Source organism: Rhamphochromis longiceps, linkage group LG3 (genome assembly GCF_057381845.1).
Source record: "Rhamphochromis longiceps isolate RC_006_pf linkage group LG3, R_longiceps_female_GT1.1, whole genome shotgun sequence".
Lineage (NCBI taxonomy): Eukaryota > Metazoa > Chordata > Actinopteri > Cichliformes > Cichlidae > Rhamphochromis > Rhamphochromis longiceps.
In genome coordinates, this window is record NC_140559.1 from 33497916 (window position 1) to 33515806 (window position 17891).

General features: G+C 42.6%; 1 protein-coding gene across 1 annotated transcript in view; it reads left to right on the forward strand.

Annotated features, from left to right (window-relative positions):
- cyp26b1 (cytochrome P450, family 26, subfamily b, polypeptide 1) overlaps positions 1-17891 on the forward strand; it is a 37910-nt gene that overhangs the window by 8410 nt on the left and 11609 nt on the right. The window contains exon 2 of the mRNA XM_085395006.1: positions 10660-10884. Within this exon, the coding sequence (XP_085251132.1) occupies positions 10660-10884 (225 nt within the window). The remainder of the gene's footprint in view (positions 1-10659; positions 10885-17891) is intronic.

The following is a 17891-nucleotide window of genomic DNA, read 5'->3' on the forward strand; positions in this document are numbered from 1 at the left end:
TCCTGTAAAAACCTTCCATTACTCAGCGAAATGAGAGTTAACTCTCTGGACAACAATGGAGGAACAGGACGTGTCAGATGGCAGCTGCTAGGAGGATCAAGTCCTTGTTGGTTTTGGTCATTTAGAAGGAAAAAGAGGGAATATCAGCTGAAGGATATTGGTGGACTTTCACACGGTGTCTGTGTTGGCTTGTAGTTGGGGTGCGTCTGTGTGTCAGGGTATTAGCTCGGGTCCCCGGGGTTAGCGCTTAGAGAGTTTTAAACAACCATAATCTCCCTTTCTATAATGTCCCCGGGTCAGGGGCCAAGCCTCTCCCTCTCTCTCCCACCCGCTCCCTCTCTCTCCTGCTCGCTCGCTCTATTCTCCTCGTTTTTTGGCTGAACTATCCGTAGCCCTTTTTTCCTTAATCCGTCCTTTCTGAAACGAGCACCCATCCCGATCTCCCCGCCTCCTCCGCCACGCTCAGTCCCCTTTCACACTTTCTCCCTCCTTCTTTAACCCCCCCACCTTCATTCTTTATCTTTCCTCCTCTCCTCTTACCTTAGTTTCCTTCCTTCTCTTCTTTCTTCCACCCCACTCCCCTCATTCCTAACCCTTCTTCTTCTCCTCCTCCTCCTCTCGGTGTCTCTCTCTGATGTGGTGGCGTGACTGCAAAGGGACGGGGGTTCATTGTCAAGTTGAGGACCTATCGCACCATTCAAACGCACAAACCCCCCCTCGCACACACACACTGGCTCCTTGGTATCTCTGGCACCAGCTGAATGATTGACAGTTGAAAAGAGAGAAGGAATTCCCTTGCAGCCTTTGACCTCGTTTCCTCTGCCTCGCACTTCCACAGTTATTCTCGCAGCATTTTCACTTTTCATTTTTTAACCTTTGATTTAGATAAAAGTGGGTTTTTTGTATGTGTCTGTGTGTTTCCAGACTATATATTCTCCCCTTCCTATCAGTCAAGCATCATACGGACAGAGATCTTGTGGATGTTTTTGCTTCTTCGCCTGTGACTTTTGTGGGTTTTAGATTCTCTTTTTCTCACTTCTAGTAACGTTAGCGCATCAAGCTAACCGTGAGCTACCTCACATCGCTTCATGTCGTCATTTGCGTCTTAAAGGTTGCCTTTTAACAAACTGCAAAGACTTGAAGAGGAGGGTGAAGGCCGGCACTCAGTACCTGTCATTTCTTCAGTTAGAGGGAATTAAACTCGTTGTTTCCTCGTACATTTGTTTCGCTTGCTTCCTCTTTAGCACCGATGTACAACCGTACTGCAGTTTCACTGTGCCTGTGTACAAACATGTGCAAAGACAATAAAGAGTTAAAGTCTGATGGATATCCATTCCTCTCAGAAATTACAGCACAGATAAATGCAAGCGCAACGCTTAAGACAACCACACATTTACATTTTAACGAGAAACGCCACCGACAGAGTCCAACACAATGACAGCAGCACGCACGCACCTCAGAAAGCGTGACCCGTCCCTCCCCAGCCCTACACCACCGAGGCAATGTCCTACATTTTGATTGGCTCCATTTTAGCAAAGTGAACACACATGCACGTTTCACAGGGATTTTGGGGTTACAAAAAAAAGCTACAAGGGCAGAAAACGGTAATTCGTGAATGCACGAAGACAATGAGAACAATCGTAGCTCTGTCCATCACACGATCGATGCTGTGACAAACCTAACATGTACAGTTTGCTTTCATTTTTAAGAAATATCGATACTGAAATTTCTGACTATATTATTACTGACGTGTCTCACGTCCCATACAAACATACTCTTTGTTGGAAACCAGCCTCCTCGAATGTGTTGAAAGGAGCCGTGATTAAAAGCGTCAAACAAACAAAACAACCGAGCAACCGCAAAACCAGAATACGGTAAAAAGGAGGCGAGGCTGAAGCCGGATGTGGTCAACAAGTTCAATCTGAGCTTTCTTAAGTTTGTTAGATGTAAGGTTAATATTCAAGTTATTATATTTAACTTACATTTTTAAATTAAAAACAAAAGCCAAACAGCTTCTTTTGATAAGTATTTAAAATAACGACTCGCGTTGGTAAATGTACTGCTTTACTACAAATTGTTTTTTCCGAAGTAAAATGTTTTCTGTCAATGTCACTGTGTAAAATATAATATTTTGGGGCTCATACTCGGCTTTCTTGTAAAATGTTAGTGCACGCACCTCGATTAAAGAAAACGTTTAAAGCATTTTAAAGTGTGAGCCTGCTAATTCACACAAAGCTGTAAAGTGACTGGAGTTTGATGTGAAAAAAACGACTTTTTAACCATTAATTTAGAAACTATAAAGATTTTTTTAAAACGCGGATGCGTTTAAATCACAGAAAATAAATGCAAAGCAAGAATTTAGACCAAAGTCTTCAGGATGCACTCTTTCTTCCTGGTAATTTAGCAGGAAATGTCAGAAAACAACACTCTTACGAGCACGTCTAAATCGGAGTATAGCGTCTGTGTATGTCGACTGCATCATGTGCACTTTACACCGAGTTAATAAGTCAAACATTTTCATTCAAGGAAACCTTCAACTGCTCTGGGAATGCCTTGAAAAAGATAGATGTAATTTATATATTTGATAGATCCCCCAAAACATCAAGTTTGGGTTCACTCCCTGAAGTTAATTTGAAATATTTGCTGTTGTTATATCAGCTGCTTTCTCTCTTTACACAGTAAAGCTTCCATCTCCCTCATTTTTTTCTGCAGCTGGTAAAAAATCTTCCCCGGGTTTGTTGGTGAATTTCCTACAACTGTCTGTTTCTCTACTCCGTCTAACCATCACCCCAATATTTATATTTCATAGACTCTCTAAATATACACACTTATACACAGACACACTTACTCTCACTGTCTCTGGTCAGCGGGCCAGTGTGTGTCTGTGTGTGTGTGTGTGTGTGGATTGATCTGAGTAAACATAATTAGCTGTGTTTTTTTGTCTTGCCCTAATAAAAGACTCATTTGTTAGACATTTCCACTGCACTACAAAGAGGACATTTATAAGCCCGGGCCCAGGTTCGCCCCCAGGCCAACCCCAACAGAACAGGCGGGGGTATTTTTAGCACGGCCGGCGTGCTAGCAGGGTTTGCCGGGACAGTGTGTGTGAGTGAGTGTGTGTGTGTGTCAGAGAGAGAGAAAAGAAGGGAAACTGAGATTTTTTGACATCTTTTGTGATTGTGCTGGTTTTTGTGAGAAATTCTGTTGAAATGTGAGTGTGTAGCTCTCCTTTATTGAGAAAAAAATCTGATAAAAGCACTCTAGAGAAGCGGACACTGACGGCTACGAGAACGCTGTCCAGACTGTAGTCACGCACAGACAATCTTTCAAGGCCATTCCTTTAGTCTCTCCCCTTCCCATTGTGTGTATAAAACCTTTAACCCTCCTATTTTAACCCTCCTTTAACCACACCTCAGGGTCCAGCTTGAAGCTGTGTTCGCCTGTCGACAGCGTTTTTGTTCTTATCTTAAAGTGAACGGGGAGTTTATGGGTGAGACCGATGGAAAAAAGCGTGTGGAAAAAAGCATCAATTTTTAAATTCTTTTAAGTCGAGAAAAGTTTTGTTTTTGAAGGAAACCCACTTCTTCCTTTCAAATCCAGAACAGGGAGAATGGCTGAAAATGTCGGTGTACAGGTTGTTACAACGAGAAGATCGACGGGAATTTCACTGACCACACACACAGACTAGTGTGCATAAAATTTTGTTGATTATTATGATAAAAACACCTCCGCCAGATTCCCTTCTTTTTAGAAAAGATGTTCCCCTGAAATAATCGATCCACATGATAAATGTCTGTAACAAAATGCAATCAGCCCGCTGCCACCAAACCGCAAAAGTCACGAAACCTTCATATCGAGAGTTTTGGATTCAAACAGCTTGTCAAGGTCTAGAAATATTTTAAACTGCTTGCATCGCCATGGCAACTGTAATAAATTAGAATTATTAATGACACTGTGAACCAGTTTGGGTCCAGGCCCCACCGCTGCTGTTTATTCCATATTATTATATACAACGAACAACAGCAAAAGCGCCGTTATTTTGTTCTTAAGAGTCAGAGTAGAATGCACTTCAGACATTTTGCAGAATTAAGTGAAGCCACACACACACATGCACCTTTATTTGTTGTCCATTTGCTAAATGCATGGAGCTAATATGCAGTAAAGTTCAAATAGGAATTAATTTAAACCAAAAGAAACAAATTTAACCCACTTAAAATGATCTGCGAGAAGTCAAATAAAGGACCTGAATTTATTTTAAATACCTAAAAAAAAGAAAAAGTGGCCAGTGGTTATTTATACTTGTTAAAATCAACTGTGAATGTTTTCGAGGCCATGCTCGCTGGTATTAGCTGTGTTATCTAATCACAGCAGGCTACTTATAGCAGATCCAAAATAAAATCTACATGTCGTCAGTTTTGTTGCTTTTCATAAAGCATCCAACTGGCGTACGGCGTTGCAGGTAATTGCAGGAATTTCTTTCAGCTTGTGCTGGAAAACCTTCACAAAGTCGGCCGCGGTTCAACAGTGAAGCGGCGGCAGGGGTGTGATTGCACCCTGAGCTCTCTGGCTTGATTCCAGTGTTATTCACAGCTTCTGACTGCACGGTGCTGGAAAATAAAAATAAAATTAAATAAAACCCGTTTTCGGCTCCCATAGCCAGCTTGTACTTCCCCCAGTTGCTATGTAACAAGAAAAAAAAACTTTATGCCCACTGTCATTAAGAGAAACCTCTTTATGGTTTTCAGCTCACATCAGAGTTTGTTGCCTGTGACCTCGATGGTAAAATCAGCCGTTATGTTGTGGGACCAATTTTGGTTTGGGGTTTTTTGTGTGTGAGTGTTTACAGCGACGGCTGCTTCGCCTCGCCAGAGTTTGGAGGGAAAGAGTGTTTGAACCAATCAGGGTGATTGCAGACGCGACGGCTACGTTTACAAATCTGTGTGTGCGTGTGCACAGTTATGTACGTGTTCTCCTGCAGAAGAACTGTGGCGTCATTACATCACAACTTTCCATGCTTGCTCCCTGTGTGTGTGTGTTGGGCCAGTTTTGAGAGCGGCGGGGAGGTTGTGGGGTTAGGGAGGGATGGGGTGGGGGTACGGGGGCTGTACACTTCTCACCTTTTAAGCTAAATGTCACCCAGACCACACCCCTGGCGCATGCTCACACTCAAGCACACACACACTTTTTTCTTGCAGAGAATCTGACAGAAGAAAACCTTCAGCATTTGCCAAAATGTGTGCGAGTTTCTAAAAAGAAAACACAGAGAAATGGAAAGAGAAGTCGTAACGCACAGAACGCACAAAAAAAGTACACAATCGTCCCAATCTGATGCTGTATCTCGGAGGGTGAAAGGGAGCCTTGTCTGGCTGCCTGAGGAACTCCCTTTGAATTGGACTGTGTGTGCGTGTGTGTGTGTGTCAGCAGGCCTGCCAGGCAGACATACTAAACCACTCTACATCCATGTGGCAGCAAAATGTAGCTTGGAAAACAACCCTGCTCTAACACACACATTTACGCACTCAAACACACACACACACACACACACACCCTGAGGGCTCTAGAGGCCAGCCGGTTGACCTGGTGTGTGTGTTTGTTAATGTGTGTGTGCTGCAGTGAAAACAGGAAGTGTACAGGAGCTGTGAAAACAGCTCGGGCCAACGGTTTGTACCCAGACACATCGACAGAGAGAAAAAGAAACCCCCAAAATTTGCAAAGGTGCATGAATGAATGAATGGATGCGGCTTCAAAAATAGACTCTTTAAAGACAACTCAGTCCCAGCTACACTGAAACTGGATGGTTTCTACAGTTTTAAGCCGACTATCAGGTGGACGACATCGACCAGGAATCAGGCAGCTGTCGGACAGCTTTGCAGGATAAAACCCAGTGTGAATAAAATAACGCCAGCACCTCGAGCTCGAGTGAACACTCTGAAACACGGCAGGGTGGGACAGTGGGGCGTGAGGAGCTTGAATGCTAATTAACAGGATTTTTCATCTATAAAAGCAGTCTGGCAATCAGAGTTTTCAAAGCAGCACGAAAACAGCAGCCAGACGTACAGAGAGGGCAAAAGCATCTGTGCTCAATTTAGGTCGACTTCACACAGAGAAACCTTAGCATGTCAGCTACGTTGCAATGACGAGAGAAAGAAATGAATGACTGATATTAATAAGCAGTCATGAAGGAAGAAGGAAGCTTCAATCACCTCTTGATCGTCATTGGTTGCTGTTCAGCAGGTGCTTTGCGTCGCATCTTTATCCTCTGCCACAGAAACCGTTTGAGTCTTGTTTGTCTTTCTGATGTCAAAAAACGATTTAATTACAACTCTTATTTCCAGCTTATATTTGGTGATATGGTAATGGAAAGCAGCAGCAGGAACCAATTACACAACGGAGATGTAAGAGGTGGTATGAAAAGGAGGTGCTGGGGGTGGAGGTGGGTTGAAATGTGGCTTGCAGAAGGAGCATTGATACATAGCACGTCTGGATGTGTACAAGGACATCGTGTAAAAGGCTCAGCTTAGCTTCTTGGCCTGCCTGAACTAACACCGTGCTGAGCTGTAGGAATCAAAATGACATGGCTGTTAGTTTCTGCAAAAATGACTCAGTTTTACTGCAGCAACTTCATCGTGGGTGGAAACTGGGATTGAAACTGGTCTGTTACCAGTCTTTAGGAGTAGGAGCTTCACCTGCGTGTCAGCTGTGTTCGTTTAGGGTCGTGGGTTTTCCTGCAAAGATGTAAATCCAAGGAGTACTGGCAAAAGCATGCTGAATACAGCACACTATGGAATAGAGCAGCATAACAGAGCAGCTGACAGTAGCTGCTTTTTTCAAAGGGGCTCCATACACAAAGTGCATCACTTTGGTGCTGATGGTTGGTAGCCTTCTGGTTGCCTAGGTAACCCTCTAATATTTTTACAAACCCTGCCACATGGCTATCGACGGCATACTTCACTTGAATTCTATTCCATCAATTGACCCACTTCATGTCACCAGTGGTTATTTTACCCACCTTCGCTTCAAGCTGTTTAATATGATTTGGTGTCTCCGCCTTCAAGATATATTTCATTCGTGGTTGAAGGTGGAGTCCACCAGTTTTTTGCTAGTTGTGAGAGGTAATACAAAAGAACCAGCTAATTAAAAACCGATATCCCTCTTATTAGTTGATGGTAATTTTGGAGGGGTTCAGTTTTATCCGGCTCATTCTTCTAAATACGTGAAAGACCATATAAAGTTTTGAGATTGCATTTATTACATTGCCTCTTTTAGCCCCCTTCAAAGTCTTTATCTATTCCCATGGTTGTCCCCCGCACGCTGCTCAAACACAAGTGAGCAATATGTCTCTGATAATTAGACATGTCTTTAACATGTACCAGTGTGTTTGGAGCTGAACCTTTCATAGGGACTAAAAGCAGGAATATCTCAGCCTCTGGTAATTTATTCTCTTAAAATGTGTGACTTTATAAACATGCACTACTAATTCCACTGAGTTCCCCTTTACAAACATCTATGCACCGAATGTAAAACACTTATTTACACCCAACCAGAGACACACACACTTTTTAAAGTCACTCCTAATTTAGACCATAAGCTCCTCCTCAGCTTTGAAACCTCTTGGCCAAGCGGGGTGTTTTTGATTGGGAGTTTAGTAAATCTATCGAGGCTTCACTGTAGGGCTGTGAGCCAGTAATCACACCGCTGACCGGAATCAGTGAGCGGACACATTTTGAGCCCTCGCACACAAACAAAAAGCACCGCCGCCGCTGCCAGAGGTGTGCTCTCGACCAGGAAACAAACTACTTGCTAAAATTAGTTTCTGAGCTCCGCATTCAAACACAAACATGCGGCCTATAACTGCACTCATACACATGCTGACTGTTTTGTAGTGTCGGGTGTTACAGCTGATCTTAATGTTGGCTCGTGTCAGGAAGGTTTGAAGTTATTCTGATTTTTTTTAAACAAAAATCACAATAAAAATGCTCTCCTTGTCTGTTTTGTGTTGATGTGTGAATAAACTGCCTTACAGGCTGTCCTTTTGCCTTCATGTTTACACACACACACAAATATATATGCGTACATATATATTTGTGTGTGTGTGTCTGTGTGCCTCACAGTCATAAATATCTCTTTTCCCTTGAGTAAACCGGGGTCAAACCAGTTAGTGTTGTCACGGCAATTTGCAGTTGGGCCTCCGCATGTTTGTTTGCTTTCCATGTTTCTGAGTTTTTAAAGATCGTTTTATTTTAGTAATCTTGAGTGAGAGTGTGTTTTTAAGTCTATATGCACATGTGTGTTAATACTTGCATTTGAATAATGCCTTGTTAGACTCAGTGTGTATGTCCCGTGTACGTGTGTGTGTGTGTCTGTGTGTGTAACACAGTAAGCAGCCTCTCAGGCGGCTATATATTCTTTTCACTCAAACAGCCCATTTACAGTTCTGGGGTCGGCTCCCTCTCACTCTGCTGTGACCCAGACCGTTTAGAGGTCAACGTCAAAGCTGAACTCAGGTCAGCTTGCTAACTGACTCCAGCTTTGGTCCTCTGGGGGTTGTGCTTGCAACTTGGGTTGTCCAAACTGTGGGACAGGGGCCCTGAAATATGGCGATGTGGCTCCTCGTGATGGGTCGAAACATAAAACAGGGACAAATGTTTATTTTTTTATTCTCCAGCAAGAAATTCTAATTTTTCTCCGTGGCTCGTAGTATTGCTCATGCACCTACATTGTTTTGGTGTTAACTGCCCAGTTTTGCAGGTATGGGGTGTAACAACGCTTATCTAGATGCTTATAGGAATAAAACATGCACTTAATCTCTCTTTTTTTTTAAAGAAATCACACACCTGTCACTAAAAAAATTATTTTGCACTTTTTCTAAGAACTATTTTCGAGTTAAACCGGAAGCTCTACCTGTAATTCTAGCAAGCACTATGCTTCTTATAGAAAAAGGGAAAATTCACTTTCTCTGATTGCCTTCAAATAAAACAATCTGAGAAGGAGGAATCCCCTCTGTGATTTAAATAGTGACAACCCTGTGAAGAAAGACGTAGTTTAATGTGCTACATGTTAAACTACATCTTGGACGTTTGGACCTCCTCAATAATCCAGGTAAACTGATCCCGTTCATCTGGACGTTTTCAACTGGCGAAACATTTCGTCAGTTTTCCAAGTGACTGCGGGTTTCCCTAACCTTATAAACATGGCTGACACTAGCAACATTGCCTAACAATGAGCCATGAGCTCAGTTGCATGATTGTTAATATGTAGATTCCCATGACCATTCGTCAGAGGTTGCCGGCATAGTCCATTCATCTTAGGGCTTGGGTTCCCCAGGCCTGACAACTTGGAGCTCCACCTCAGTTGATGAACGAGGAGAAAAAGATTTGAAGTGGCAGTGGCCAAAAATGAGCAGTCTGAGGCTGAAACTTCTTATATCCTCGAGCAGTCTCCTGTCAGTCTTCTTCATCAGGATGAGAAATTTCATTTACTGTATTTTAAGCCTGAACTGCAAATGTTTTGAGAACCTTTAACCTCACCGCTCGTGGGCCGATGTTAAAACTGATCTCTGCCTGTGCCCTAAAGGCAACTTGAATCAGTTTTCATTGCATTAACCTGATGTATACAGGCTCCTTAAACATCTGCAGTCTTCTGCTTTCAGTTGGTTTAAGTTTACTTTTTTCTCTGAGAACTGAGATGATGGAAACCTCAGTAACTTTTAGCATGTGGAGAACTCACCAGTCTGTTTGGGCCCCGAGCCACAGAGAGAGTAGAAAGTACTTACTGAAACCTTTTAGAGATGAAGATCAAAAGCTGGGGTGAAGGTTGGATCCTAAAGACTGTTTTAAATTATTAGAAAGTGCAAAAAGCATGAAGAACTAGCATGTTTTGTTAACGGTGGTCGAGGGCAAGGAGAGCGTTTTTCAGAGTAGGCCCCATCAGTTCGGTGAGGTATCACTGTTTTGAGGAGCCTTTTTGGATCTGACCATCTTCTGTTTGAGGACAGCAACTGCTGGCTGTCTATTGTAATATTTCATCAGTTTTTAAAATGATTTCTGCATGATTAAAACCTCGTCTCACAATGTTTCCGTGACAGTGATGATGATGGCTAGAATCACTAAATTTTAAGGAATTTCATGTTAAGAATACACTAACCCTTAAACTGCTGACAATATAAAAGATTTCTTTGAGTGCAGATATTAAGAAAGATTTAGAAGTGGAGATGGGGGCAATCTCCATTAGCAGGATTTGAAAAGGTTCCTCTGATTTCCGTGAAACAGGGTGAGGAGTGTTTGGGGAATTCCTTCTGTTACCGTCTCCTCACAGCTGCTTCTCTCAAAGGGGAACTCCAGCATTCAGTCCCAACAGTGTTCTCTAAAACTACCCATCTTTCTCTTCTTCCTTTCTTAATAGAATTTCGACTTTCTTATAGATGTTGAAGGAGGAAGAATGGAAAAGCACCAGGTTTATTTTTCTATGAGCAAAACTAGTTTCTTTAATATGGATTTTTGACATACTGCCTCATATAATTAATCCTCCAGCACGACTAAAGAACTGTCGCTCATTCTACTGTAAAAAATATCTTAAAACGACTCTCGTGAGTTGTGTCTTCAGCATTACAAGTTAGATCTGTGATTGATCTCTGTGCTTACTCTCTTTTTCTTTGTCCAGGGCTCGAGCTTTCATGCATCACGGAGACAGAAGTACGGCAACGTGTTCAAGACCCACCTGCTAGGCCGTCCTGTGATTCGGGTTACGGGCGCAGAGAACGTGCGCAAGGTGCTGATGGGCGAGCACACTCTGGTGGCGGTGGACTGGCCTCAGAGCACGTCCACGCTGCTGGGACCAAACTCACTGGCCAACAGCATCGGAGACATCCACCGCAAGAGGAGAAAGGTCAGGACACGTGTTAATTTAAGTTCGCAAACACACACAACTATACAGAGATACCGAACGCATGTATTTGTGTGTTCATCTTTACTTTTAATGCTTCACTTTGTGCTAACTGCAAAGACTCAACTTGACCAAGGAAAATTTACATCCTAAACCAATCAAAAGTAAAATATTTTCAGGATGTAGATATTTTGATTTTAAGCCATTTGACTATACAAAGTGTTTAGTAAGACATCTCAGTCTCTGTCTTATATTTTTAGCAGCACAAAAAAAAAGGCAGCACTATAATTTCAATACTTCAGGCAGAGGAAAGATACGGACTTAAATATAACAATGCAACTACTGATTTAATTTAAATGCAATCATTATTAATGACTCTGCCCTTGGATACAACTAACTACTCCCTTCAATGTGAGAAGGTTAACACCAGCTGCCAACTTTATTTTGATATTCTAACACGATAGTAGAAGGAGCTAAAAAGACCGTTTTAAACTGAGGCATAATATTTGAACTTTTTGGAGACCAGAGTACTCACCTGACACAATAGAAAAAAAAGTTAAATGAAAATATACCTTCAAGTGTTTCCTGAATCTGCACAACTGTTTTTTTTTTTTTTTTGTAAGTACGGCTTATATTTGGCTTCAGAAATCTAGCTGCCTGCAACACATCGTTAACAGTTCCTCGAAATAATTAGCAACAAATGATAAAACTGCACTCTGACGATAAACTCCAGCCCTGACTCAATATCGACAGAAACGCTGAGTTAGGTCCTTTATTCCCTTTTACGTTATGTTAGGTAGAAACTGATCATCTCGTCACATGACGCTTTAAGGGGACAACCTTGAGAGCACTGAAAAGAATGAAGTAGGAAGCATACGCTTGCTATCGTATCAGGGCGTACCAGCTTTCTTACAAAGCTTCAGTATGAACTAAAAGCAGCACTCTGAAAGAAAGACTCACCGCTGGATGGTTCAAACAGCAAAGGATCTGTCTCCCTCGAAATGTCTGCGGCTAAACCCACCTGGATTCACAAATATAAACCCAGAACACAAAATACAACACAAAAGAGACATAAGATTAATTACACAAGTTATAAAGATAATCCAACTCTTGTCTTGTTTGGCCTGATGAGGTTTAATGGTCCCAACTTTTACCGGCTTTTCTCTTGTACCTTGTTTTTGTAACACACCAGGCTGAAGTGTGGAATTGAATGTAATCATATGAACTGCATCTTCATGCAGCAGCATGCACGAGAATATCAAATGCTCACCCTGAGACAATGCTTGAATACATTTCTCGGAGGCAAAAGAAACGTGAGGCAGTAAAAACATATAAAATCACCAGGACATCTTAAATAGTCGGCTTTTACTTTTACCAAAGATGAAGATCTGTCTCCACATGCAAACAAAAATAAACTCTGAATTTCAGGTCTAAAAATTACTTAATTCTTAAGACCTATAGGATTTCTATATTAATCTGTTAGTCATTTCATTTATAAGCTGCCAGAGAACAGTGAAAAATCCACCCGTCATCAAGCACAACATCTTAAAACAAGGAGTCTGGAGCAAGGGCAGAACCACTGCGCTTTAATCGATGAAGAAAATAAAAAGCAGACCTAATTTAAATGCAAACAATTAATAGATGGAACATCAACTTTTTAATTCCTAATGATTGAGTGAAAACAAAATTGGGAATTGGGATGTGCACATTATTTTTGTTTGCAAAGGCAACCATCGGACTTGGGAGTGACGAGCATCTTTGATCGAGTCCCAAACAAGTTTTCAGCCTATTTTCTGTTGATTTCTTCATCTCTTTGCACACTATGTGCACATCAACCTGCAGCAGCTGCAACTGCATGCAGAAACGCTCATCAATATTCATGCTGTGGAATAAGTGGCAGACAGTGACGTGCACACATTCGGAGTCCTCTGCACAAAGGGTGAGGCAGGACGCGCAAACAGACAGAGTATCGGTGTAAAGCTGATCCTGTCCGCTCGCTCTTATCAGCAGCATCCTGGCTGCTGAAGCGTGAGAACGACCCCTCCATCATTCCATCTTCTCCTGCTCCTCCTCTCATCTGCCTTCGGACAGAGCGAGTGAGAGAGCGAGAGACAGCCCTCATGTTTCCGTTTTTTTTTTTTAAATTTTCTGTCATTTCTCCCCCTGACTATTATTATTATCTCTCTCTCGCTCGTGCACTTTCTCTCTTCTTTTCTGTCTCTTGCTTCCTCTCTGGCTCTCTCATTTCTGTGCCAGGTAATCAGCCACTTACCTCTCCCTCCTATTATCCCCTTATCCCCAGGGCACAAACCTTCTTTTCTCTCTCTCTCTTCCACACACACACACACACACACACACACACACACACACACACACACACACACACACACACACACACACACACACACACACACACACACATTTAATGCACACGCAACATCACGCACAAAGAATCGGAACGAGAAAAACAAGAAGTAGAGCTCCCTGTGTTTTCCTGTAAATCAGTCTCTCATTTTCTCTCTGCAGACACAGTTAGGTTTTTTTGGAGGGGTTTGGAGGCGGGGTCGGGTTTCCTTGCTGCCGTGCCCCGGGACAGGCGAGGGGTTGGTCGGGTCTAATCTGAGCTCTGATCCCCTCTCCTCTCCCTGGAGAACCCCGCACTAACCTCATGTAATGACCCCTGATTAGGAAGGCTGCCTCCGACACGGCACAAAGAGGGGCTTTCTGTGGGGGCCCAACATACACACACACACACACACCTGAATGCTGCCTTGGATGGATACACACACAGTAAAGTTGCTTAGCCTCATAGGTTTAAGCTGAAGTGCCTCTGAGCAAGACTCAAAACTCAAACTCGTGACCTCTGGCCTCCATAATAGGCAAAAAAAAGAGATCCTTCCTAAGTAGATCAGCCAATGTGGTGTCAAACTGTCGAGTTCAGAGAGAATTTTGACCTGAATGCAAAGAGGAAAATCCTTGTCTTTGAAGCCTTTTCTCTGATAGAAATAAATCATGAAGAAAAAACGATTAAAACAACAAAATTCCACAATTTCTTTAACTTATTTAGGGAAAGAACGGAAAATTATCATGGCCTCGACTCCAGCCAAGCTGTCCCCGAATGTTCGACTGTTGCATCTAACCTGATTTCAACTTGTCTACTGTCCTGTTTATGATCGGGAAACCCGCAGTTCTGGATCATTTTTAGCACGACTGATATGTTTAGATCTCTTAATGGTCCTTCCCCTTTGCCTTTTTGAGTCTCCTCAAGTTGATGAAGTCACGTGGAGCATAGTGATGAGGGAAAAAAATGGCACACAAGCATCTCAGTCCTGGCTGTGTTTTTTCTGGGGTGAGACAGTATTTTTTTCTCTGCAGTGTCAGTCTCATTCTGAGGGATGAGCTAAAAACTTCAGTCGTGGCGGCAGACCCGGTTCTGGTCACCGGTTATGCTCTTCTACATGAAACAGCAGAGGATGTTTGCTCTCTCTGCACAAGTTTCGAGCCTGTGGTAAGATCACAGAGCACAAGTGGTCAAAACTTTCAGGACTTTCAGGGAGATCTAAAAGCAGCCTGGAAACTGTCATGACATGCCCTAGAACAGGGCTGCCCAATCCCAGTCCTCGAGAGCTACTATCCTGCAGCTTTTAGATGCATCCCTACTCCAACACAGCTGAATCAAATGAATGGCTTGTTATCAGGCCTTTGCCAAACACGATGGCATGCTGAAGAGGTAATCAAACCATTTGATTCAGCTGTGTTGGAGTAGGGATGCATCTAAAAGCTGCAGGACGGTAGCTCTCGAGGACCGGGATTGGGCACCCCTGCCCTAGAAAATCAGCCAAGTTCAGGTAAGACTTTTGATTTTTGTGGGCCTCCACGCCACCTCGTACATCGTCTTAGCTTCAGTGCGGACCAATCCCATCATGGATCAGTACCCACCACTGCTGCCAAGTTAGTCACTTTCTAGCTAGATAAATATATATGGATATATGAGCACTTAAGTCAGCTACCCCTGAAACAAACAACATTTTATGGGATTGTTTAAACCTTGTTGCAGATACAGAACTAGAAAGACTTCAAGAGAGCTATTAGTGAACATGTAGGTTTAAAGAGCCATCAGAAAACCAATAGACTGAGCTTGTGGCAGGTGCAGAGAGGCGGGTGGCTTGCAGTTTCCTTCAAATATACGCGTGTTTACACTTTGACTTTCAGCTTGCTGTGGTATTTACAGACACATCACTTCAATATAAGGAGGGCCGACAGAATGAATGATATTATAAGGAGAGCCAGAGGTCAGCTAGCCATTTTTCAGCAGCTTAAACAAGAGTGTGTGTGTGTGTGTGTGTGTGTGTGTGTGTGTGTGTGTGTGTGCGCGCGGGCTCCCTCCTGTTTTTCTCGATAATAAAGCTAAGTCAACAGAAAGAAGCGAAACACCATCAGCTGAGAGAAAAATAAGAAACTGGTTTACTGTCTGACCAGCTGGACCAGAGTGTCTCCTCTGTGTGTGTGTCTGTGGTTTTCATATGGAAAAACAATCTGCACACAGCACATTAGCCTTTTTGGTGGATCAACAGAGCCAGCCAGTTTCCATATAACCCCGTGTTAAGTTAGGAAACTAACTCCATCAAAGAACCACAGTAGACTGGTTTTCCACTACGGGCCAATCAGAGCCTAACAAGGGCAGCCAGGACTTACACATCATCCTTGACTGAAAACAACATCGAACATACCGTTTGCATTTCTGCTGCGAAATGAAGGACTTTTTTTATTTTGGTGGGTTTTAGTTGTGTAGGCTAAGATCTTTGCTCCTGCTGGATGAACAACTAGATGGGTTTGAGCGTAGTGTTTGTTCTCATGTAGACATCAGACTTTCCAATGAAATATGTCTTTTTCAGATCTGTGCAAACACTAGAGGCACGGCAAGACTGCTTAAACTCCACGAAGGTATTCGATTAGGTTAATGACTCTTGGCCAGAATCAAAAATCAGAGTTTAGAGATATATCTCTTTTATTTCCAGCTTAAAAAAACTGAAGTTCAATAATTAGAGGTTGTAACTCTGTTTTTGGTCTCCACTGTCACATCAGGGAAGATGCTACACAATTTGTTAGCTTTGACCACTTTCCCCCCCTTTTTTTGGACACATTGCATTCATCAGTGTTTTAAATTCAATTCAATTTGGTTCTATTTATATTGAACAAATCATAACAACAGTTTCCTCAAGGTGCTTCATATTGTAAAGTAAAGACCGCACAGTAATACAGACAAAACCCCAACAATCAGGTAACGCCCCTATAAGCAAGAACTTGGTGACAGTGGGAAGGAGGCAGCTGGTTGGGGCTAGATTAAAGAAGCAGGCTATGGTTATAAACATGCTTCTTTAGAGAGTCCTACTTGGCTCTCAGTGGAAATGTTTCCCTCTGTGATGGAACAACACAGTGCAAACACTCTGTTGACTGTGGCAGCCACTACTTTTATTTTCAGCTTCACGAGATACTTCTCACTTCTTCAATTTAAGCCCACAGCCGCCCGCACATTCCCTCATACCATCCCTTTCTTTTCCAGTTTTTCTCCACATTTTACTTCCCCCTTTGTTATTCTTTCTTTTGGAAACATTGCCCGATCCTTACATTTAGAAAAAAACAAACTTGGACAAAGAAAAAATAGAGATGTAGAGAGAAGAATGGACAAGAATCTGACTCGATCTAACACCTTTTCTCGGTTGCTGCCGGGGTTTTCTCGAGGAACTCCATAAACGCTTGCTTTAAATAAGCGTACAGTGAAATCAGAGAGATGTGATGTCTGTGAAAGTGCTGCGATGGTGATGATTCTTTGCATGGAGCCCTTGTATGTTTGTCTCAGCCTCCTGTGCTTCTGCTCATCACCAGTAGAGGGCACTGCAAAGTGGGACTGAGGTGAAGCCCACTCTGTGCGTCCCTTTTTTTTAAATCCAGGTTTTCTCATTGCTAAGATCAAATTGACCTCTTAAAAATTTCAAAAGTGTATATACATATTTTCTAAAGATCCAGTGGAAGTTTAAAATCAGTACAGTACTATACTGTCTTAGAAATACTGCATGCAAGAAAGATAATTTAGTTTTGAGAAAAGTAATACTCAACAATACCCAGAAAGTAAAAATCCAGCAGTCCAGCATTACAGCTTGTTATTACTTGACATGAATACACAGTAGCACAGTGGTACAATGGTTAGAGCTATTGCAACACAGCAAGAAGGTCCTGGGTTTGAGTCTAGGAGCTTCTTCTGTGTGGAGTTTGCATTTTCTCCTTGTGCCTGCGTGGTTTCCTGCAGGATAGCTTCCACCCACAGTCCAAGACGTGTATGTTGGGTTCATCTGTGATTCTAAATCAGCCGAAGGTGTGAATCTCTTTGTGCAACCAGCGTGTACCCTGACTTCCACCCAGTGACAGCTGGGAGGGGCTCCAGCCACCCCATTACCCTGAATTAGATAGAGATGTGTTCCTGAATACAGTGCTGTAGCTGCACGTTAAACATGTGCACTGCTGTTAGTTTTTCCGCTCTATATTTCCAAATTCTGTTAAATAATTAAAAGTTAAATTATTACGTGCCTTCCTCCTAAAAGTAAATGACGGGGTGAAATATTAAGCTTAATATTGACCTTAACCCTCATCAGCAAAGCAATCACTTTGTGATTCAACGTGACAATACAAGCAGGGAAAAACACAGGGACTGCTTTTGTAAGTAGGAGAAATGAGTAAAAAGGAATAAATAGTATGGTTTAGAAAAAAAGGATGGATGAAGGGGCAGGGAGAGCCAGGAAGAGGTGGGAGCAGAGAGAGAGAGAGAAAGAGGGAGGGAAAGGAGGGCAGAGAAAAGAATAAAGGAGTCTTTACATGTCTGTGGAACCAGCAGCTCGCAGCACTTTCACATAATTTAAGACATATGGACGTTATTAGGACAACTGTGTCTGTGTGCGAGTGTGTGTCTGACTATATTGTGTGTGTGAGAGAGAGAGAGCACAGGAGTGAGTGTG